The sequence below is a fragment of the Babylonia areolata genome, chromosome 14 (genome assembly GCF_041734735.1).
Source record: "Babylonia areolata isolate BAREFJ2019XMU chromosome 14, ASM4173473v1, whole genome shotgun sequence".
NCBI lineage: Eukaryota > Metazoa > Mollusca > Gastropoda > Neogastropoda > Buccinidae > Babylonia > Babylonia areolata.
The window spans coordinates 6,254,030-6,279,690 of NC_134889.1; the positions used below are offsets into that span (position 1 = coordinate 6,254,030).

General features: G+C 42.5%; 1 protein-coding gene across 6 annotated transcripts in view; it reads right to left on the reverse strand.

Moving 5' to 3' along the window:
* Positions 1 to 20,858: 20,858 nt before the first annotated feature.
* Positions 20,859 to 25,661, reverse strand: part of LOC143289772 (EVI5-like protein) — an 82,054-nt gene continuing 77,251 nt past the window's right edge. For 5 of the 6 annotated variants that reach the window (XM_076598891.1, XM_076598892.1, XM_076598888.1 and 2 more), the window contains 3 exons: positions 25,361 to 25,447; positions 24,327 to 24,963; positions 20,859 to 22,961 (listed from right to left, as the gene is read on the reverse strand). In XM_076598891.1, coding sequence (XP_076455006.1) covers positions 22,954 to 22,961; positions 24,327 to 24,963; positions 25,361 to 25,447 — 732 coding nt within the window. In that variant the 3' untranslated portion in view covers positions 20,859 to 22,953. Of the gene's footprint in view, positions 22,962 to 24,326; positions 24,964 to 25,360; positions 25,448 to 25,661 lie in introns of those variants that run through there. The other variant, XR_013056275.1, reaches the window with a different exon arrangement.

The following is a 25,661-nucleotide window of genomic DNA, read 5'->3' on the forward strand; positions in this document are numbered from 1 at the left end:
GGGTTACGCTGCTGGTCGGGCATCTGCCCAGCAGATGTGATGTAGAGTATATGGATTTATCCGAACGCAGCGATGCCTCTTTGAGAAACTGAAAGTGAAAACTGCATGTTGTCAGTTATCATGTTTAGGGCATCAGGAAGTGTATACAGTTAGGATGCTGAAAAAGACTTTAGCTGCTGATGGATGGTTGCATAGTTTGTGTGTGGACTGTGCATTGTACGTGCTTTGACTCACAAGAAAATATATACAAGCTGTCATCAGTTGTTTTGTTTTTTAAACATACTGACAATTGACTTTTTCTTTTAAAAAAATTTTTTTTTTATAAAGTCATCATCACAAACTTCCAGGGGTATGAAGCAAATTATTTAACTGAAAGGGAATGGCATTGTGCTTTTTTTTTTTCAGTGATTTTGATTTTGGGCTGAAGTCTTTCCATTTTTGTCCCAGTTTTCATCCCTCCCCCCCAGCCAACCAATCCTGTGAAAGTGCTGTTTCAAAATCATAAGAAATAATGCTTTTTGTAGACCCAAGGATTATACTTGATTGGGGGGGGGGGGGAGATATTGGAATATTTGAATGCCATTATTTCTCAAAAGGTTAAAAATAACAACTGCTGTATCGTCTTTTTTCCCCGATGGAGAAGTTATACTCTCTCTCTCTCTCTCTGTATATATATGATTTGTAACCTGCATCTCAAATCAGCATGACAAGTGGCTGTCTCCGACAAAATTCAAATGGTCCCTAGTCACTGTCTTTTAAATTGAAGGTTTAGGTCCTTCATCCCTTCCATTTAACTTTTATTTTATTTTATTTTATTTTTTTTGTTTGCTGGTCATTTGTTGTTGTTTTTTTTCTTCATAAACATATTTATAGTCCTTTTGTAAAACATTTTGTAATTTGACACAGGAGTTGTAACAGTATACCAACATTTTGTTGTTGTTTTTTTTCTTCACATTTCTATACATATATTGTATATAGTATACTGATGATTGGGAATATCTTTGCATCGTCTTATTCCTCACCAGGCCTCGCATTTTGCTCAAGGAAAATGAAGACGCACCGACGGGCGCAATAGCCGAGTGGTTAAAGCGTTGGACTGTCAATCTGAGGGTCCCGGGTTCGAATCATGGTAACGGCGCCTGGTGGGTAAAGGGTGGAGATTTTTCCGATCTCCCAGGTCAACATATATGCAGACCTGCTAGTGCCTGAACCCCCTTCGTGTGTATATGCAAGCAGAAGATCAAATACGCACGTTAAAGATCCTGTAATCCTTGTCAGCGTTCGGTGGGTTATGGAAACAAGAACATACCCAGCATGCACACCCCCGAAAATGGAGTATGGCTGCCTACATGGCGGGGTAAAAACGGTCATACACGTAAAAGCCCACTCATGTACATACGAGTGAACGCAGAAGAAGAAGACGACGCACCAGATGGACTGCATAGTGCAGGCAGACAAACTGAACTTTGACTGGATATTTGTGCCACAGATCATGGAGATATATGCGTCGGTTCCTTCCTCCCCCCGTCATGCAATGTGCAGGTTTTCGTGGGCTGAAAAATAGGGCTGACTTTGATGGGGATATTTGATGGCCCCAAATCACGGAATATATTTTGGTTTCTTCGTAACCCTTGCCAGGCATTTTGCATGTCTCAGTGGTTTTTGTTTGTTTTATTTTTGGTTGAAAAATAACCATTTTACATGGCAGCAATTTCGTCGTCTTTTTTTTTTCTGGCCATTTTATTCAACAATGGTGAAAAAATAACAACCAAACCCCAGGCCATGGTGGGTGTGTGCTTGGTCGTGAGAATTATGAAGAGGGACTGGGGGAATGAGTGCACTTTCTTTTTTTTTTTTTTTTTCCAGCTGCTCTCTCACGGCCCACCCTCACGCATTTCGGTCTGTGTGTTTTCCTATAGATGGACACTTTTTTTTTGCAGTAACAGTCGATTCATTCCTGTTTCATAGGACAATGCCTGTACTTTTTATTGTATTTTACTGTATTACTTTTGGTCACAACAGATTTCTTTGTGTGAAATTATGGCTGCTCTCCCTAGGGACAGCGTGTCACCACAATGAAGGACCACCCATATAACTGTTTGTATCGTTTTGCATGTCTGCAAGCGTACTTGTTCTACTATCACTGTGGATTTGGTCAACAGAATTTTTTTTCCTGGGTCAGGCCTTTTGTTGCTGTGGGTTCTTTTATATGCACAAAGTCCATGCTGCAGCCAGACCACCACTCAAGGTCGAGTGGTCCAGAGATGCCAACCGTTACCATTTCACCGTATTTCGTTACACTCGACCGCAATGTGTTCTGATGTTACACCAACATCAAAATTGTTCGACTACATAGCATGGTCATATGCTTCCCTGTCGTAACATTACCCAGATGCTCTAGACCTATTAATAATGAGGCCAGGGCCAATCACGTGCGTGTTTACATTGAAACAGCATTGGGTGGACCAATCAGCTTAATCATTTGCCGGAACAAGAGAGAATGTGGCAGATTCCAGTTGCACCTCCGTCAAACAGCATCTGTGCTCGGTGGATTAAACTAAAATATATGTTTGCTGATGTGGCTCGGAGACGAGTGTTCCTACCAAATTCAAAATGCTCCTTCCAAATTTCCTGATTGTTCCTGCAAACACTTGACAGGGGTTGGCATCTCTGGTGGTCCCATATATGTGGGACTTGCTTCCAAGTCAGGCATGTTAGCATTGGGCCAGTGGTCCATGTGTAGCAATGGTCAGTCCTGTGCTTTAAATCCCAAAAGACACTCACTTTAGGGAGAAAAAGGGTCTTCAACCCAAGGCAAAGGATACCAAGATTATTTTGTAAAACCTTGTTGGCTGGAATTAAAAAAAAAAAAAAGAATGTGAAGGTACCTTGTGGATGTAGTGATGTAGAAATTGAAGACGTGTTGGAAGTTTCCAGCCTGCAAGTCTAAAGCAGGAAGGAGTTCTGAGCTTTGGAAAAAAAAAAAAAAAGAGGTTGTGGATCTTTTTCAGTGCTGATGAACAGCTAGGGTTTATGTATCTAATCATGGTTAAAGCGCTGGACTTTCAATCTGAGGGTCCCAGGTTAGAATCTTGATAACGGCGCCTGGTGGGCAAAGGATGGAGATTTTTCCCATCTCTCAAGTCAACATATGTGGAAACCCGCTTTGTGCCTGAACCACTTTCGTGTGTATACGCAAGCAAAAGATCAATATGCATGTTAAAGATCCTGTAATCCATGTCAGCGTTCTGTGGGTTATACAAGAACATACCCAGCATGCACACCCCCGACATGGCGAGGTAATAACAGTCATACACGTAAAAGCCCACTTGTGTACATTCAAGTGAACGTGGGAGTTGCAGTCCACAAACGAAGAAGAAATATTGAATCGTATAAATATTTTCTGGATACCTTGGTGTTTGATGCTTTGTTGTTTTTCGTGGTAAATCTAGAACTCGGTCTCACAGAGGCAAATGCTCTGAATAAGATTTAGAGTGAACCAAACCTTTTGTGAATCATCTGCAGTGGATTTAGGCATGGTTTGTTACTTACAAATGCAAGTGCTGTGAACGAGAGCAAACCAAATCTTTTGCGAATTTTCAATGAAACATGGTCATGTAATTTGTTAATCACTTTGAAAACTCTGGCTTGAAAACTACGACATGGAGAATGATATAATTTGAAACTGTGGCTTATAAAACTAAGACATGGAGAATTATAGAATTCCACATTATAGTTGAGCTTGGGTTTGCCTCGTTGACAAATAAATGTTTGAGATTTATTTTATGTGAAACACGTCATCTAAGATGACCCTTTCATTGCAGAGATTATTTTGTATCACAAAACTTTGGTTCTGGGGTTTGGTTGGTTTGTTTTTGTTAGTCTTTTCTGGTGCTGATAGATGAACAAATCATAAGCTGTGTGCATGGTGTGAAACTGATTCTAATTGCTGAATGTTTTAAAGACTGTTTGATGAAGTGGACTACGTATGATGTTTGAAATGAATTAAAGCTTTTCAGAACTGAAAAAAAAAGTGTTTTTCTATTTCATAAATGCATGCAGATATGACCCATATGCACCACTCATTCAAACATTATTCATTAAAAAAAAAAAGTAGAAAAGGTGGATGGGAGTCAGGTCTTGGATACAAAGATAAATCTGGGGGTTTTGTCTGGATATTATCTACTCTCTGACTCCAATCCAGAGATCAGCCAATCACAACTTCTGATGCTGTTAGGTGTCTCCTTTTTAAAATTAAAAAAAGAATAATTTATTTGTTTTTTTAAATAATCAGATCAATGGTTTTTTTTCTTGATAACTAGGTATTTGATGTTTTTTTTTTTTTTTTTTTTTTTAAAACATCAACCAAACTACAACAGACAGTAAAGCATCTATATTTTCAAAGATCAGTGAAACTAACTGGTATTAAAATTAAAGTACAAAAAAAAAAAAAAAAAAAAAATTATGTAGCCCTTTTACGTAGATTTTTCAGAAGCTCCAGAACTATTCATATCAATTAATAAAGATCATGTTTTGATAAATGGATTATATCAGACTGAATGAAAGAATTACATATTCCAAGTGTTTATGTCATGCATTGTCTGTTCGCCTTATAACCAGTCAGTATTGGGTAAAAGACTGAAATGAATTACTGAAATAAACATGAGACATCATCACACATGCATGCAGATGCACACACATATATTATGCACACACAAACATATACACTGTACAATGACTCATCACTGACTAAACTTGTGAAAGATATTTCCCTCCTAGCTTCAGTGGGAGAAGTATGGCACAGTTATTTTGAGATGTGTGTTATTGACATCAGAAAGTAAATAGTGATGTATTTATGTTAAAACTGTGTCCCGTTATCTGTGCTGTTGGTGACACAAGTTTGTTCTTTGTAGCATCACTATGTACTGGTGACTGATTCTGTTCTAAATGGGAAATGAAAAAAACAACAAAAAACCCCCCACAAAGTTCAGAACTAGAGTGAAAAATGTGAACATTTCAGTCTTGAAATAAAGTGACACACTTATTTTTGTATCTAAATTGTGTTCTGCTGTTGCTGATGTTGGTGATTACTGTTTCTTACGGGACAAGTTTGTGTGTGTGTGTGCTGTGTGTGGGTGTGCCTGTGTGTGGATGTGTGTTTTGATTTTACATCTTCTAGTAAATCATGTATGTAATAGGACATTTTCTTCCTAAAATTTTGTTTAATCTAACATACTTACCGTGATCCACTGGTGCAAACTGTGGCAAAGGTTCTGATTCCTGTCCTGTGCAAACTAACGCTCGTTATGCAGAGAAAAGGAAAGTAGGTATGGCTAATAACCTCCCATTAACAGATTACCTCCCTTCCACGTCCCTGTCCAGAGCCCTCTTTTGACAGCAACTGACCATGACCAGCACTGCACACAGGGAGGCCAGGAGGGACTTCAGTGTGGGTCATGGTCAGCATGTTAGATTAAACATCATTTTAGGAAGGAAAATTCCTTTAAACTACACATACTCCTACCATGGCCCACTGATGCAGAATGGCACAAGGTGGAGGGCTTACCTGTTTCTGTTATCTGTGATGCAGAATGGCACAAGGTAGAGGGCTTATCTGTTTCTATTATCTGTGATGCAGAATGGCACAAGGTGGAGGGCTTACCTGTTTCTATTATCTGTGATGCAGAATGGCACAACAAGGTGGAGGGCTTACCTGTTTCTATTATCTGTGATGCAGAATGGCACAAGGTGGAGGGCTTACCTGTTTCTATTATCTGTGATGCAGAATGGCACAAGGTGGAGGGCTTACCTGTTTCTGTTATCTGTGATGCAGAATGGCACAAGGTGGAGGGCTTACCTGTTTCTATTATCTGTGATGCAGAATGGCACAAGGTGGAGGGCTTACCTGTTTCTATTATCTGTGATGCAGAATGGCACAGGGTGGAGGGCTTACCTGTTTCTATTATCTGTGATGCAGAATGGCGCAAGGTGGAGGGCTTACCTGTTTCTATTATCTGTGATGCAGAATGGCGCAAGGTGGAGGGCTTACCTGTTTCTATTATCTGTGATGCAGAATGGCGCAAGGTGGAGGCCTTACCTGTTTCTATTATCTGTGATGCAGAATGGCGCAAGGTGGAGGGCTTACCTGTTTCTATTATCTGTGATGCAGAATGGCGCAAGGTGGAGGGCTTACCTGTTTCTATTATCTGTGATGCAGAATGGCACAAGGTGGAGGGCTTACCTGTTTCTGTTATCTGTGATGCAGAATGGCACAAGGTGGAGGGCTTACCTGTTTCTATTATCTGTGATGCAGAATGGCACAAGGTGGAGGGCTTACCTGTATTATCTGTGATGCAGAATGGCACAAGGTGGAGGGCTTACCTGTTTCTATTATCTGTGATGCAGAATGGCACACGGTGGAGGGCTTACCTGTTTCTATTATCTGTGATGCAGAGATGGCGCAAGGTGGAGGGCCTTACCTGTTTCTATTATCTGTGATGCAGAATGGCGCAAGGTGGAGGGCTTACCTGTTTCTATTATCTGTGATGCAGAATGGCACAAGGTGGAGGGCTTACCTGTTTCTATTATCTGTGATGCAGAATGGCACAACAGGGTGGAGGGCTTACCTGTTTCTATTATCTGTGAGCAGAGATGGCACAAGGTGGAGGGCTTACCTGTTTCTATTATCTGTGAGCAGAGATGGCACAAGGTGGAGGGCTTACCTGTTTCTATTATCTGTGAGCAGAGATGGCACAAGGTGGAGGGCTTACCTGTTTCTATTATCTGTGAGCAGAGATGGCTTCTTGCGCAACTAATGCAAAGGCGGTGGCTCTTAAGTCACCATCCCTAGTGTGAGACATCTGTTGGGTAGAATCTGATGAAGGTAGCTAGATTCTTCCAGCTGGCAGTGTCCATGATATCTTGGAGCCTTGTGGGGTGTGTCAAGGCAAGCGAGGAGGACCAGGCTCTGACTTTGTGAGGTCTGGCTGAGGAGGCATCAGGTCCAAACCCCAGGTTTGTGTACGCGCCTTTAATCACAATGACTATACACTGAGACAGAGACATCTTGGTCATGTCACGTAAGAGGTCAAGGTTCCAACTGACGAACAGGTGTCGTCTGGATAACCAGAAACATCATCATCCTTTTACTCTCTCCACACGAACGGCGAAAGAGACGACGTTAACAGCGTTTCACCCCAGTTACCATCATCAAAATATTGCAAGCGGGAGGCTCTTATACTGAAGAGGTGAATGTTGACAAAGAATACCACAATTCTGACGACGGAAGCTAAAGGTTGGGTCATTCAGACACCCACTGGACATCCGAGGGGTCTGTGTAGAGGAGAAGAGAGGACTGGCCGTACTGAGTGAGTTAAAGGTAGACACACACGGCCCTTGTGGGGCAGAGCAGTTTGTTGTTGTAGTCATCAGGGGCCAGTATGGAAGAGACAGTTTTGATAGACAGGACAGGAGATGATGTAACAGGGGCCTGATTTGGGGCCAGAAAGTCAGGGAGCACCTGGCTTGCTTCATCTCCTGCCAGAGGCTAGAGAGATAGAGAGATGGGGAAGAGTGTCTTCACAGACATTAGTTTGAAAGACCTTCTTCTTCTGCGTTCACTCGTATGCATACGACTGGGCTTTTACGTGTATGACTGTTTTTACCCCGCCATGTAGGCAGCCATACTCCGTTTTCGGGGGTGTGCATGCTGGGTATGTTCTTGTTTCCATAACCCACCGAACGCTGACATGGATTACAGGATCTTTGACGTGCGTATTTGATCTTCTGCTTGCATATACACATGAAGGGGGTTCAGGCACTAGCAGGTCTGCACATGTTGACCTGGGAGATCGTAAAAATCTCCACCCTTTACCCACCAGGCGCCGTCACCGTGATTCGAACCCGGGACCCTCAGATTGACAGTCCAACGCTTTAACCACTCAGCTTTTGCGCCCGTCAAAAGACGTTCAAAAGGAGCCTTGAGGAGAGGTATTGTAGGACATGAAAAAGCTCCCATCAACGTGGGTCCCATCAACGTGTCCAAGGGGTTCTTCATGCATTTGAGCCAAGCTCTCCGGAATCACTGCCCTGATTAGGGTGTCATCTGATCTGCAACAACAGCTGTTATGGAGTCCAAGGCCCTGATGCCTAATGATTCCCCACATGGGCGCCCCAGCCCGTATTGGAAGTGTCTGTGTACAGCTTTAGGGTGGATTCTTCTTCTTGTCCGTCAGATGGACACCCAAGTCTCCGTGATGAAGGCAGCTGTATGCTGCAGTTCCTCCACACAGCTGTATGCTGCAGTTCCTCCACACAGCTGTATGCTGCAGTTCCTCCACACAGCTGTACGCTGCAGGTCCTCCACACAGCTGTATGCTGCAGGTCCTCCACACAGCTGTATGCTGCAAGTCCTCCACACAGCTGTATGCTGCAGGTCCTCCACACAGCTGTATGCTGCAGTTCCTCCACACAGCTGTATGGTGCAGGTCCTCCACACAGCTGTATACTGCAGGTCCTCCACACAGCTGTACGCTGCAGGTCCTCCACACAGCTGTATACTGCAGGTCCACAGAGCTGTATACTGCAGGTCCACACAGCTGTATGCTGCAGGTCCTCCACACAGCTGTATGCTGCAGGTCCTCCACACAGCTGTACGCTGCAGGTCCTCCACACAGCTGTATGCTGCAGGTCCTCCACACAGCCGTAGAGCTTCCGGCTCACTGAAGTTGGGTCGGACCAGTACCTCTTCCTGAGCACCTCATGGAGGGGGCAGGACTGCAGCAGGTGTTCTGCTGCCTGGCTGTCAGTCCCACAGGGGCACTGTGCTGAGTGACCAATGCAGAATTTAGTGTTTTAAGTGATGGACAAAGCAGCTTCTCTTGAGTCGCCCCATTGTTGGCTGAGACAGTCTGTCTTTCTTGCAGGATCTGCAGCCTCACGAATTAGGCAGCTTGGGTGAGGAGCTTGGACTCTGTGCGATCCTCAAGAGGCAGGAGCCCTGTGGTGGATGGAAAATGTGCTGACCAACCTGACAGACATCGGAGGTGGTGTAGGAGGTGATGGTGGTCCGGTGTTGACAGGAGGGGGAAGTGGAGGAGGAGCGTTGTTTGCAGGGAGAGATGGCCGTGAGTGCCCACCAATCACTTGCCATCTTGGCTTGACTGAGCCCCACTGATTGAGCCCAATGATTTGCCCCACTGATTGAGCCCAATGATTTGCCCCTCTGATTGAGCCCAATGATTTGCCCCACTGATTGAGCCCACTGATTTGCCCCACTGATTGAGCCCAATGATTTGCCCCACTGATTGAGCCCAATGATTTGCCCCACTGATTGAGCCCACTGATTGAGCCCAATGATTTGCCCCACTGATTGAGCCCACTGACTGAGCCCAATGATTTGCCCCACTGATTGAGCCCAATGATTCGCCCCTCTAATTGAGCCCAATGATTTGCCCCACTGACTGAGCCCAATGATTTGCCAATGATTGAGCCCCAATGATTTGCCCCACTGACTGAGCCCCAATGATTTGCCCCACTGACTGAGCCCAATGATTTGCCCCACTGACTGAGCCCCACTGCCCAAACAAACAAGATAATCCTGTGACCTGTTGAAAAAAACATGACCACACACAACAAAAGAGCATCACTTGAGTGATAGAAAGGCAGAAAATGCACACACACAAAATCCTAGTCGGGTGAAGAACACGCAGAAGTAGGAAGGAAGACGGCTGCCAGAAAAAGAGGGCGCTTTCCTGGGACGCAGAAGGGAGGTAATTTACAACAACAAAAAACCAGGTTATTAGCCATACCTACTTTCTTTTTCTCCACGTAAGTGGGGTGGTAGTTTGCACAGGACAGGAATCAGACCCTTGCCGGAGTCTGCACCTGTGGGTCATGATATAGTATGTGTAACTAGTTAAAGAGATGTTCTGTAATTGTCTGACGGAAACATTTTCGACTTGCCTCGACTACGCACCAAGACACTGAATCTGAGGGTTTCTATTTGCCAATGCTGCTGTTCTCGCAGCACACACTGAAGGGGCATCTCACTGCATCACGAGTGGAGTGATGGCCTGGAGGTAACGTGTCTGCCTAGGAAGCAAGAGAATCTGAGCGCGCTGGTTTGAATCACGGCTCAACAGCCGATATTTTCTCCCCCTCCACTAGACACTGAGTGGTGGTCTGTACGCTAGTCATTCGGATGAGGTCCTGTGTGCAGCATGCACTTAGCGCATGTAAAAGAACCCACGGTAACAAAAGGGTTGTTTCTGGCAAAATTCTGTTGAAAAATCCACTTCGATTGAAAGAACAAATAAAACTGCATGAAGGGGGGGAAAAAAAAAGGGGTGGCGCTGTAGTGTAATGATGTGCTCTGCCTGGTAATGACTCTGTGTTTGTAAAGCGCTTAGAGCTTGGTCATCAGACATATATTTACAAGTACCAGAAAGGGTATTGGAGCCCAGAGGTAACACATCCGCCTAGGAAGCAAGAGAATCTGAGTGCGCTGGATCGAATCATGGCTCAGCCGCCGATATTTTCTCCCCCCTCCCTCCTTCCTGCACTAGACCTTGAGTGATGGTCTGGATGTTAGTCATTTGGATGAGACGATAAACTGAGGTCCCGTGTCCACGGCAACAAAAGGGTTGTTGCTGGCAAAATTCTGTAGAAAAATCCACTTCGATAGGAAAAACAAATAAAACTGCACGCAGGCAAAAATACAAAAAAAAGGGTGGCACTGTAGTATAGCAACGCGCTCTCCCTGGGGAGAGCAGCCCGAATTTCACACAGAGAAATCTGTTGTGATAAAAAGAAATACAAGTGCAAATACAAATGTCTCTGTCACGTATTTAATTATACATACATTAAAAAAAAAAAACCCAGTCCTGTTTGTGCCAATCGCACACTCCATAATAATGGCACAGGAGTACTTTATTCCACCACTAGACAATACGCAGCATGTATGGACACAGCTTGCACAACTGAAAAACATCACATGAACAGGCATAGGCAGCAACAGCAGCAACCTTTTCTACACACACATACTCTACAATGAAAACAATAATATCTTTCACAGCAACTGCAACAACCTTTTCTACACATACACACTCTATAATGAGAGCAATAAGATCTTTCATAGTTTCAGTCATACAAACTGCTATGTAAAACGTTTCTACGCACGCATACTGTGTAACAATAGAATTAGATCTTTCAGTCATACAACCTGCTACATATACATTCCATTACCTTTTTTCAACAAACAATTTGTAAAAACAAAAACAACAAAGAAAGAAAGGAAATACCTTAAAGAGCAAAGAATCAAGGCAAATTCTACTGGTACAACTACATTTACAGGGCGATTAAAAAAACAAAAACACACACAAAAAAAAGTTATCTGTTCATATTCCTCCTGTAGAGGGAAGTGTTCAATTGAAGTGTATTTCAACACAATAATCGATGGTAGAAACTTAATTCTTTTCACAATTTAAAAAAAAAAGAAGAAAAAGTGGACTGAATCAGTTAATACTGTGTGTGTGTGTGTGTATGTGTGTGTGTGTGTGTGTGTGTGAGTGTGACAATTTTGACTAGTTTTAACTGCGATCCATCCACTACCATCAAAGAAAATCAATGTACCCGTTATGTCATACATGTAAATTTTTTAATGCGAATGTAAAAGCATATGTGCAGATGTATGTGCCTGTAGGAGTATGTAGGTGTATGCGCCTACAGGTGAATGTGTATGTAGGTGCACAGAGGTGTATGTGTATGTAGGTGTATGGGCATACAGGTGTGTGTGCATGTAGGTGGATGTGTATATAGGTGTATGTGTATGAAGGTGCACAGAGGTGTATGTGTATGTAGGTGTATGTGCATGTAGGTGAATGTGTATGTACATGTAGGTGTATGTGTATGTAGGTGTATGCACATGTAGGTGTATGTGTATGTAGGTGAATGTGTATGCACATGTAGGTGTATGTGTATGTAGGTGTATGCACATGTAGGTGTATGTGTATGTAGGTGTATGCACATGTAGGTGTATGTGTATGTAGGTGCACAGAGGTGTATGTTTAAGTAGGTGTATGTGTATGTAGGTGTATGTACATGTAGGCGTATGTGTATGTAGGTGTATGCACATGTAGGTGTATGTGTATGTAGATGCACAGAGGTGTATGTATGTGTATGTAGGTGTATGTGTATGCAGGTGTATATGCATGTAGATGTATGTGCATGTAGGTGTATGTGCAAGGTGTATGTGCCTGTAGATGTATGTGCATGTAGGTGTGTGTGTGTTAAAACCAGCAACGGACTGAGAGCAGTAAATTGGGCAAGATTAATTACAAAACAACAACAATAAAAATAAAAAAAAGGGGGGGGATTTTGGCAAGAAGGTACGTATGTTTCTGAAAAAATCTCTTTACAGTTTGGTTCCGATCTGAAGCTCCCACCTATACAATCCAGGCAGCGTAAGTTTTGAAGAAATGAACCCAATATAAATCAGGACAAAACCAAAGCTATAAAAGGGTGCTTCAGATTCGTAAATGATGGAAAGAAATGGTAATGCGGATCCGTTAAATGATGAGAGAAAAGGTAACAGATTCATTCACGTCAATACACATCTAAGCCAAAGATATCAAAAACTACAGGAAAATGTTAAACGATGAGATATTTTTTTCGATGTAATTATACTACAAGATGACTATGCTTTCAAACAAGTAGCTTTTTTGTCACCAAGACAAAAATCAGAATCAGCATGATAAGAATGAAAAAGATTTACACTCACGTTTGCTATTGTTTTTCATCAAATATACATTCTACCATTCCCACAAAAGAAAAGAAGAAGAAGAAGAAAAAAAAGTCTGCACAAAATACAAAGATTCAAACATACGACGACAATCAACATGTACAACAAAATCTTGCTGGTTTCATCACAGATACTTGGACTGTTGTCTGATGATGCTAAAACTGGGCTGACGGTTAAGTGAGAATTCTGGCCACTCATGGAAACACACACACACACAAACTCCTCTCTCTCTCTCTCTGCTTTTTGCTTATTTATCATCATATTTATCATCATTATTTATCATATTTGCTTATTTATCATCATTGTTGTCTTATTTATTTAATTATTTATTTATTATTATTATTATTTTATCATTATTTTCATTACTACTACCTTTTTTTTTTCCATCATAATTATTATTTATTTATTTATGTATGTACGCTTATATATATATATTTTTTTTAATTTTTATTTTATTTTATTTTTTCTCAAGGCCTGACTAAGCGTGTTGGGTTACGTAGCGTATATGGATTTGTCCGAACGCAGTGACGCCTCCTTGAGCTACTGATACTGATACTGATCTCTCTCTCTCTCTGTGTCTATGTCTCTGTCTCTCAGATGCTGCAAATTCTTTTCAGTTGAAACAGCGACAGTCCTGTAATGACCCAAGAATGGGCAGTCTGAAACACCATGCTAACAACTGAATTCTGTTTGCATATTTATCTCACTCCGAAACGTTCCCCAAGAGTTAAGCATCATGTTGATACAACACTGAATTCTGTGTGCATATTTATCTATTTGGAAATGTTCAAAAGTGTTAAACATTATGTTGACACTAAACTGAATTCTGTGTGCATCTTTATCGACTCGGAAACGTTCAAAAGAATTAATCACCATGCTGACACTACATCTGTTTGTATTTGTATTTCTTTTTATCACAACAGATTTCTCTGTGTGAAATTCGGGCTGCTCTCCCCAGGGAGAGCACATCGCTACACTACAACGCCACCCTTTTTTTTTTTTTCTCCCCTGCGTGCGGTTTTATTTGCTTTTCCTATCGAAGTGGATTTTTCTACAGAATTTTGCCAAGAACAATCCTTTTGTTGCCGTGGGTTCTTTTACGTGCGCTAAGTGCATGCTGCACACGAGACCTCGGTTTATCGTCTCATCTGAATGACTAGCGTCCAGACCACCACTCAAGGTCTAGTGGAGGGGGAGAAAATATCAGCCGCTGAGCTGTGATTCGAACCTGCGCGCTCAGATTCTCTCGTTTCCTAGGCGGACGCGTTACCTCTAGGCCATCACTCCACATAACTGATCATTGAATTATGTATGCATCTCTATCAACTCGGAAACATTCAAAAGAGCTAGTGGATTGGTTAGAGAAAAGCAGGATACAGATGGCGCATAGTTGAATGGTTTAAAGTGAATGGATTAAGTTAACTCACTCAGTACGGCCAGTCCTCTCTTCTCCTCTACACAGACCCCTCGGATGTCCAGTGGGTGTCTGAATGACCCAACCTTTAGCTTCCGTCGTCAGAATTGTGGTATTCTTTGTCAACATTCACGTCTTCAGTATAAGAGCCTTCCGCTTGCAATATTTTGATGATGGTAATTGGGGTGAAACGCTGTTAACGTCGTCTCTTTCGCCGTTCGTATGGAAAGAGTTAATGCCAGAAGAAAAGTCAACTATTCATCTATCTGTTTATTTCCTGTTTGTATTAATATTTCTTCACTGCTGTCTTCCTCTTTTTTTATGTCTATATTTCTGAACTCTAGGACTTAAAGAAGACCACAAACAACAGCAGAACTAAAAAAAAAAAAAGAAAAACAGAAAAAATCCTGATGAAACGGTTTGCTGGCATCAGGATGAACATGTAATTGACATCAAATTACATGAATTTTCCAAATTTCATTGTGTATATCAGATGCATCTAAAGTCACATGGACTCACACACTGGCACCATGTAATTTGATGTCAATTACATGGTGCCAGTGTGTGAGTCCATGTGACTTTAGATCAATTACATGGTGCCAGTGTGTGAGTCCATGTGACTTTAGATGCATCTGATATACACAAAGAATTATGAACATTCACGCAGGATAAAAATGTCTTCTTCATAACAAATCTAAGTCTGAAAAAAATTTTTTAAAGGAAAAAAACAAACAACCAAAACATGAAGAAGACAGAAAATAAACTATAACCTTATCAGAGATTTTTTCTGCACACTCACCATCTCTTTTTCTGTTCAATTCTTTCAACTTCAACTTCCCTTTGTTTTTAGGTTTTTGGACACAGAAAAAAAATTATACATATATACATATACAGAGAAATACACGGAAAAAGTGAAAGCAAATCGACCGATCACAGTCCTCGTGAGTATTAAGTACTTAACTGATCGTTGTATCCAAGACCTTGTGATGAGTATTTTGTAGAAATTGATGTGCGTTCACAGACACTGTTCCTGTCAACAATGCGTTCACTGACACTGTCAAGGCGTTCACAGACACTGTTCCTGTCAACGATGCGTTCACTGACACGTTCACAGACACTGTCAACGTGTTCACAGACACTGTCCCTGTCAACGGTGCGTTCACTGACACTGTCAAGGTGTTCACAAACACTGTCCCTGTCAACAATGTGTTCACTGACACTGTCATCATGTTTACAGACACTGTCCCTGTCAACAATGCGTTCACAGACACTGACCCTGTCAACAATGCGTTCACTGACACTGTCAAGGCGTTCACAGACACTCCCTGTCAATGGTGCGTTCACTGACACTGTCAATGCGTCCACTGACACTGTCAACGTGTTCACAGACACTGTCCCTGTCAATGGTGCGTTCACTGACACTATCAACGTGTTAACAGACACTGTCAAGGTGTTCACACTGTCCCTGTCAACAGTGTGTTCACTGACACTGTCAAGGCGTTTACAGACACTGTCCCTGTCAACAGAGTGTTCACTGACACTGTCCCGGTCAACAGTGTGTTCACTGACACTGTCCCTGTCAACAGTGTGTTCACTGACACTGTCCCTGTCAACAGTGTGTTCACTGACACTGTCCCTGTCAACAATGTGTTCACTGACACTGTCAAGGCATTTACAGACACTGTCCCTGTCAACAGTGTGTTCACTGACACTGTCAAGGTGTTCACACTGTCCCTGTCAACAATGCGTTCACTGACACTGTCCCTGTCAACAATGCGTTCACTGACACTGTCAAGGCGTTCACAGACACTGTCCCTGTCAACAGTGTGTTCACTGACACCGTCAACGTGTTCACAGACACTGTCCCTGTCAACAGAGTGTTCACTGACACTGTCCCTGTCAACAGAGTGTTCACTGACACTGTCCCTGTCAACAGAGTGTTCACTGACACTGTCAAGGTGTTTACAGACACTGTCCCTGTCAACAGTGTGTTCACTGACACTGTCAAGGTGTTCACAGACATTGTCCCTGTCAACAATGCGTTCACTGACACTGTCAACATGTTCACAGACACTGTTCCATTCAACAGTGTGTTCACAGACACTGTTCCATTCAACAGTGTGTTCACAGGCAGCAGATGATGGTGGCAAGATATCACTGAATTTCATTTATTCAATTCATTAAAATTTCATTCATTCTTTTTTTTTTTTCACCCTTCCGATGTGGTGTAGTGTATATGGATAAGCCCACACACTGTGACACCTACCTCCTTGAAGCTGACATTTATCAAAATTCTTTGAAATAAATATTGACAATCATACTGATAGTGTCTGATGAAGGCTTTCATGAAAGTGCTGGTTTTCATTTCAAGCAAAATTTTTAACAGAATACCATGTAATTTTCAGAAAATATGAGTCAAAATGTTTATACATCCAAAACTGAAGATTTTCTAAATATAGATTCAAAATGATGTGCTAGTTGCTAAGAGGCTAAGAAAGAAGAGGGAAGATGATTACTATCATTGATTCTGAGTTGGACAAAACTATCAGCAGGTCATGCAATGCAAGCTTGTCGGGAACAAGTGAAACACTTAAATTTCCAACATGAAGATTTAGACAAACAAGAAGAGGAACTATTGATTTTTTACTTAGTAAACCAGCCATGATGGCAATACAACCTTACAGGTTTTGACTGCCGCATGGGCAAAACATACAGCTTTTCTAAAAGTTTAGTAACATGGACAAATATTCTGGAGGAGCTGTGATGCTGTGTTTGCATTATTTGTGCCAGGACCGGCAGTACAGGCATACTCTGAAAGGAGGAATGTGGCAGAGTGGTTAAGACACTCATCTGCTAACAAAGTCCGTGAGGGTCTGGGTTCAAATCCCGCTCTCGCCCTTTCTCCCAAGTTTGACTGGAAAATCAAACTGAGCGTGCAGTCGTTTGGATGAGACGGTAAACCGAGATCCACAGTGCGGCACACACTTGGCGCACTGAAAAAGAACCCATGGCAAGGAGAGTTTTGTCCTCTGGAAAAATTCTGTAGAAGAAATCCACTCTGATAGGTACACAAATATATAGGCATGCACTCAAGGCCTGACAAAGCGCGTTGGGTCATGCCGCTGGTCAGACACCTGCCCATCAAAGGTGGTGTAGCTTGTATGGATTTGTCAAACGCAGTGACACCTCTTGAGAAACTGAAACCTTTCTGTTACGCCTTGGTCCTCATTTTTCCGACACTACCCATGGAACTGCTCCTCAAAGAGTTCTCCCCAAGGATGGCAATACAGGCATGCTGAAAGTGGTCCACATCACAGGAAAAACACACGATTCGAGTAGATCCACATCTGTCGCAGTGATCAGTACAAACCATACTGAAAAACACACGATTCTAGTAGATCCACATCTGTCGCAGTGATCAATACAAACCATACTAACACATATCCAAATATAAGGAGAAAAACAACAACAGAAGAACCAAAATCACTAAATCAATGCTATATCTGAGTCGGTGGCAAAGGAGCAGACATAACCATAAAAGTACAGGCAGACTGCAGACATAACCATAAAATTCAAACTGCAGACATAACCATAAATTTGATAAAAACAACAACAACAACAACAAAAACAGACTGCATACATAACCATAAAATACAGACTGCCGACATAACCATAAAATACAGACTTCAGACATAACCATAAAATACAGAACGCAGACATAACCATAAAATACAGAACGCAGACATAACCATAAAAGTACAAACAGACCCTAGACATAACCATAAAAGTACAAGCAGACCCCAGACACCCATAAAAAGTACAAGCAGACTCTAGACTGAAAGACAGAAAATATCGATCTCATGACTGTAAGGTTATCACTGATTTTTCTGTTAACCATTTTATACCCTGCAATATGAACCAGTCAACCCTGTTACATGACAGTTTTTTTTCTTCTCCTTCTGTGGTGTGATCAGAACAGGCGAACCAAAAAAAAAAAAAAAATCCTCTGAACAAAAATATAACAGAAATAGCAAACGAATGCACTACCGATGTCTATACAGAATGTACAATTCATCACACGGGTTTTCTATCATCACAATCACTGATGATTTGTGAATAGGCAAACAAACATACAAACACAAGCTATGACAAAAGTGACTATTTTTCAAAACCAACTCTATAATGAGATTTTTACTAGCTAAAAGAAAGACTTCAGCGTGATAATCATAATATGTGAGAATCAATCTCTTCAACACAAAAAAAGCAAAAGACACATGAATGGACAGCTGTTTTGGAGTCACCAGGAGTCCAGAGACAGCCCACACTGAACAGTCCACATTGTACTATCAATACATAAAACTGTACAAAAGTTTTATCCCATACAACTGATTTATATTTAAAAAAAACGACAACAACAACCAATCAAGCCCTATAGACTGCTTCTGGTGGTTGTCATGTAAAGATTAATGCACTCATTCACACACACACACACATACACTCTCTCTCTCTCTCTCACACATCCCTCTCTCTAATAGAACTGGAAAAAAAAGTGAATATACAAATATAATTATATGACTAGACAGTATAAATAATAATGGGGGGTAAAATATGCACCCAGAGGAATCCAATAACTGAACAAGTACCCTACATGTACCAGCATGTTTCAAAACGTTATCACACAAGATCAACTCACTTGTAAAGAAGAATCTGCAGCTTGCTCATTGTCAATTGCAAGTTTTGTATGCAATGTCAAAACCCTTTCCTTTAATAAACATGATCTAAAAACATGTTTAAAAAAAAAAAATTAGTTCATGAGACATACTCTACTGGTATTTTCAAACAACTTGGTCAATAAATCTTATTAGAAGTAATTCAACCTTTCAAGTAATAACACTCAGTCTTTTCTTATTACAAAAGACAGACAGCAAGGCGTAAGTGTTTGCAAAACACTCAGCTTTGAAAACATTACGTTGAGGGCATCTGAAATGTTAACATCCGGTTTCCTCAAAACTGCATGTCAAGGGGTGGTAACCCCCCGTCTCCCTTACTCACTCAGATCTCTGAGTGGCTTCAATGCGTAGCTAGCCTGCCATTTCCATCATGGGGAGTGGGGGTGTGCATGCTGGGTATGTGCATGTTTCCCTAATCCACCACCAAACACTGACATGGATTACAGGATCCTTAGCATGTGTATTTCATGTTATGCATATGCATAAATGATAAAGGAGGTTCTGGTACCAGCAGATCTGCACATGCTGACCTGGGAGATCAGAAAAAAATGTCCATCCTTCACCCACCAAACACAGTCAGGATTGGAACCCAAGACTGTAGGATTGGAAGTCCAATGCTCTAACAACTGGGCTGTCATGCCCGTCAGGAGCCATCAGATCCTTGACAAGTGAATCAAGGGGCCCGTCAGGAGCCACCTGGTCCTTGACAAGTGAATCAAGGGGCCCGTCAGGAGCCATCAGATCCTTGACAAGAGAATCAAGGGGCCTGTCAGGAGCCATCAGATCCTTGACAAGTGAATCAAGGGGCCCGTCAGGAGCCACCTGGTCCTTGACAAGTGAATCAAGGGGTCCGTCAGGAGCCACCAGATCCTTGACAAGTGAATCAAGGGGCCCGTCAGGAGCCACCTGATCCTAAAACAATGATTTCATTTCCTTCGTTCCTGATCCAGCTAAGCTAAAACCAGACCACAGTCTGTGAGGCGGTCTGGACTTGAGACTCCAGTGTTCATAATTACAGAGAGTAACAGAGTCAACCCCACAGTCACAGGACCAAGCTCTCAGTTTTGAATGGCAAATTTCTCCTCTCTTACTTAACTTCAAAGAAATAATCTCTGTTGTTTTTGGAACCAATGAACGAAAGAAAAATAACTCTTTTTTTTGGCATCTCAACAATTTTGGTTATCAACAAAGTACACAGGCTGGTATACATCTGTCCCTTGATAAAGGTACCAATCTTTTGATTCATAACACTTTTAATTAAGAATAACAATTAATAACACTTTTAATCCACAACAACATTTCAATTTATCCGAGTGATAACTGAGTGAGGAGAGAAACATGCAACCAACATCACCCACAAAGAGGCTGAGACACAAAGCACTCTTAATCTGAAGCCAGACACAGACCATCACAAGACCTGGCGTGACTAGGGTGCACAAGCACTGTTAATCTGAGGAGACAGACACAGTCCATTACACGACATGACCTGTCCACGGTGCACAAGCACTGTGAATCTGAGGAGACAGACACAATCCATTACAAGACATGACCTGTCCATGGTGCACAAGCACTGTTAATCTGAAGAGACAGACATAGGTCATTACAAGACACAAAGTGTCTAGAGTGCACAAGCACTATTAACCTGAAGAGACAGACACCAGCCATTACAAGACATGACCTGTCCAGGGTGCATGAGCGCTGTTACCCTGAAGCCCTGGGTGCATTCAGCATGCTGCGGCGTTGGTACAACTGTAAAAATTGTTGTTTGTTTTGGAAGAACCGATAGACTTTAAAATAAAAATGTTCAGACAGGATCCAAGCGCTACAGAGCACTCACTCTCAGGTGCAGGGTTAGGAACAAGTGGAAACAGGAAGAAGTCGGGTGGTGGAAAAAAAGAAAAAAAAAAAAGGGGGGCGGGGGGGGGGAAGAAACCACACACAAGGGACATAATCATGCTCTGAGAGCACTGCATGCAGAACGGAAGGATATACAATAGGCCTGGGGTTTTTTTTTGTTTTTTTTTTATCTCCCCTTGAGGCAATCTGACAGCAGACTCGTTTCCTTTCTGCAAGACTTTGCCATAGTTTGTCAAATAAGACTGACTCTCTCTCTCCCCCCTCTCTCTCTCTCTCACACACACACATGTGCATACACACTTACACGCAATCTACCTAAAAGAAGCAGTGACACAGTAACAGAATAATAACTCAAGTTCAGTAACTCAAGTTCAATAAAAGTACGAGGGAAAACAGTTGTGCATAACATCAGCTTAAGCGAAAAAAAACAACATGAAATTGAAAAGCTGATGGGTTCAATCACAGATCAAACAGCATGATTAAGAATAATACGTTGGTATAAAATCCTTTTTTTTTTTTTTTTTTTTTTTTTTGAGTGTAGAAATATACCTCAAAATGAAAATAAATCATCTCATTTTGTGACAAACATCAGCTAATACAATAAATATAAAAATTGTCAGATCAAACAGAAATCAGTGATGTGAACTTACATATAGAAGTGTGTATGTGTGTGTGTGTGTGTGTGTGTGTGCGTGTGTGTGTTTGAGTGTGTGCATGTGTGTGTGTGTGTGTGTGTTTGAGTGTGTGCATGTGTGTGTGTGTGTGTGCATGTGTGTGTTTGAGTGTGTGCATGTGTGTGTGTGTGTGTTTGAGTGTGTGCATGTGTGCGTGTGTGTGTTTGAGTGTGTGCATGTGTGTGTGTGTGTGTGTGTGTGTTTGAGTGTGTGCATGTGTGTGTGTGTGTGTTTGAGTGTGTGCATGTGTGTGTGTGTGTGTGTTTGAGTGTGTGCATGTGTGCGTGTGTGTGTTTGAGTGTGTGCATGTGTGTGTGTGTGTTTGAGTGAACAAGCACATTCACATGTGCACTGATGAAACATGCATGTGTCAAATCCATGTCTATACATCCATCCACCAGGTCCTACTTGTGACCTCAACAGAGGGTGATGCATTCACATGTCCAGTTTGAAGCAATGGACACCTGAAACCCCATGTCCAGTTTGAAACAATGGACAGATGGAATCTGAAGTCCAGTTTGAAGCAACGGACAGAGGAAATCCCATGTCCAGTTTGAAGCAATGGAGAGATGGAATCTGAAGTCCAGTTTGAAGTAATGGACAGCTGCACTCACATGTCCAGTTTGAAGTAACGAATGAATGGCATACAGAATAATCCACACACACATCTACCTCAACACCTTACATTAAATCACACAAACACCTAATCAATGCATACCTCTAGCAATGACACACAGAACAATTCACACACTTCTACCTCAAGATCTGAACATCATATTACAGACATCACTATCACGCCTCCACTCCATGCTACAACAAGTCCCCCAGATCTTTGCTGTCACCCCAACATCACATTACCCACATGATATTACACCTGTTCATCTAAAATAGAAGCACCTTCCCTGTGTAGTATTTTGTGGTATGTATATATATATATATATATATATTATATGAGACACAAGTGTACACATCGAGGAATTTCAAACCAGATCATGTAAACGTTTCCAAATAAACTTCAAAAGTGATAGGAGATTCCTTTCGCTCCCACTCTCACTCTTTCTCCCCCTCCCCCACATCCCCCCTCCCCTTAAATTGAGGAAGTTGGTCCCAAGACTGCCTCTTTGAACAATTTCTTTTGAAACAGCAACAACACACACACACACACACACACACAAACCTTTGCCTTTCACAAACCGGCACACATTAGAAAAAAAACAACAGTAGCAAGAAAATAAGTAGACAGATCAGTAACTAATATAGACATGAATAAATACAAAAATAAATACGTAAATAAATAAATGAATAAGTAAATACATAAATGAATAAATATATAAACAAACAGCTAAATGAAGAGACTGAGGGAGAGACATGTCGACAGGCAGCATGCGACGCATCAGGAATCAGAAGAAGATGAAGATGCAGAGATTGCTGATTCTGGGTTTGTGTCAGTGTGTTTAATCCATGCAGCATGCAAGCACTTCAGCTATCTGAAACCACACACACAGAAATACAAAATGATTGAAATTGTGCCAACACTTCAGCTATCTGAAACCACACACACAGAAATACAAAATGATTGAAATTGTGCCAACACTTCAGCTATCTGAAACCACACACACAGAAATACCAAAATGATGAAATTGTGCCAACACTTCAGCTATCTGAAACCACACACACAGAAATACCAAAATGATGAAATTGTGCCAACACTTCAGCTATCTGAAACCACACACACAGAAATACCAAAATGATGAAATTGTGCCAAACTTCAGCTATCTGAAACCACACACACAGAAATACCAAAATGATGAAATTGTGCCAACACTTCAGCTATCTGAAACCACACACTGAGAAATAACAAAATGACAACATTGTGCAAACACTTCACACACACAGGAACAGGGAATGGCCAAATTGTGCAAACAATGTGCAGCATGTAAAGAGGTTTAGTTACCCTCAAATCAAACACAAAGATGTATCAAATGATAGAGTTTTGTAAATAGTGTGAGATGTGCAGAAAGGATCACCAAATTCAAATAAAACAGTCTCAAAGTCGCATCAAAAGTTGATCTAACTCAATTCTTCTTTTTCATTTGTGGGCTGCACCTCCCACGTTCACTCGTATGTACACAAGTGGGCTTTTACGTGTGTGACTGTTTTTACCCCACCAAGTAGGCAACCATGCTCCATTTTCAGGGGTGTCAACTCCATTCAAACAGCCATAGAGACACATCAAATAATGAGCAAACGCAAATCAAACTGCAAAAGAGACAAGTCAAATGATGAGTGACTTAAAATCAAATATGTACACACAAAACGCTGCCTTCTCAAAGTCACCAATTTCTCAGCCCACTTACATGGTGGAATCTTCACCAACCAGATCTGGACTACACACACATAAATCACTATGTCTAATTCCCTTTCACAGTGGATTCCTTAACCAGGTCTGCACTTCACACACACCAAAATCACTATGTCAAGTCCTCTTACACAGTGGATTCTTAAACAACCAGATCTGGACAGCACACACAGAAAACAATATGTCTGGTGTTCTTACACAGTGGATTCTTTAACAACCAGATCTGCACAGCATACACAGAAATCACTATGTCTAGTCCTCTTACACAGTGGATTCTTAAACAACCAGATCTGGACAGCACACACAGAAAACAATATATCTGGTGTCCTTACACAGTGGATTCTTTAACAACCAGATCAGCACAGCACACACAGAAATAATGTCTAGTCCTTTTACACAGTGGATTCTTTAACAACCAGATCCCCACTACACACACCAAAATCACTATGTCCACCATAGATGTTCGTGTCTTCCCCCTTCCCTCCCAACTCACCAGGATGAAGCTTCCCGTCCTTCCCACCATCCATTGCCGCTGCCACCGAACACCTCCCATTGGACGACGACTGGGATATGTGTGACGCTCGAGAGCCCGAGACAGTGGCCTTGTTGAAGTTTTCATCACAGTCAGCGTCCGTTTCAGGAGCCGGCGAGGGAGCAGTAGAGAGAGAACCGTTGGTGGAGGCATGATCCACGTCTGGGTGAGGTGGGTTCCCCGAAGAAGAAGTGACGTCGCCTGCACCGTTCACATCCACGGGTGCCTGCCCTGCGGAGCAATGACTAGACATGTGGGCACCGTCTGTGTGGCCGGCTCCCCCCTCGTCCCCTTCAGTCACAAACACGTCCTCGCAACCAATATCCTGGTCCTTGCCCAGCACACCACCATCTGCGCTGGGCTCGGGGGACGGCCCAAGACCCTCGGTGAAGTCTCCAGAGTCATCCAGGGAGCTGAAGCGTGGGATGGGGTTGCTGGGTCGGGTCAACGGCGACTTGCCCTCGATGATGTCGGACAGGGTGCGGTTGAGGTTCTCTGTGTCCCACTCCTCGTCGGAGTCGTGGAGGGTCAGGATGCTGGAGGTCATCATTTCCGATGACGTGTTGCTGCCCGGTGCTGCCATCTGCAGGTGTGCCACCTGTACACAGCACAACACTGTACAGTAACACACAGTGACAAGTTGCTGTTACGTGTACATAGCACAACATGCTACACCTGTCAGTGTCACCTGTCACACAGCACTGACCTCATATTGCAGGTTCCCCCCTGTTTCGCCTGTCACTGATGTCACCTATTACCTGTCACTTATCACCTGTCACCTACCATCTGTCATTTATCACATGTCACGGTCACCCATCACCTGTCACTGTCACCTGCCACTGTCACCAACACTGACATCTTCCTGCAGGTGGCACAGCCGTCTCTCCAGTTCCTCCCTATATCACCTGTCACTGTCACCTATCACCTGTCACTGTCACCTATCACTGTCACCTGTCACCTATCACTGTCACCTATCACCTGTCACCAGCACTGACCTCCTCTTGCAGGTGGCACAGCCGTCTCTCCAGTTCCTCCCTATGACCGCTGTCCTGCAGCTGGTCAGCTGTCAGCATCTCCTCCCTCTGTCACCCAGGTCAAAGGTTAAAGGTTAAACCTCACCCGGGTCAAAGGTTAAGGGTTAAACCTGTCACCCAGGTCAAAGGTCAAAGGTTAAACCTGTCACCCAGGTCGGAGGTTAAACCTGTCACCCAGGTCAAAGGTCAGAGGTTAAACCTGTCACCCAGGCCAAAGGTTGAACGTGTCAACCAGGTCAAAGGTTAAAGGTGAAACCTGTCA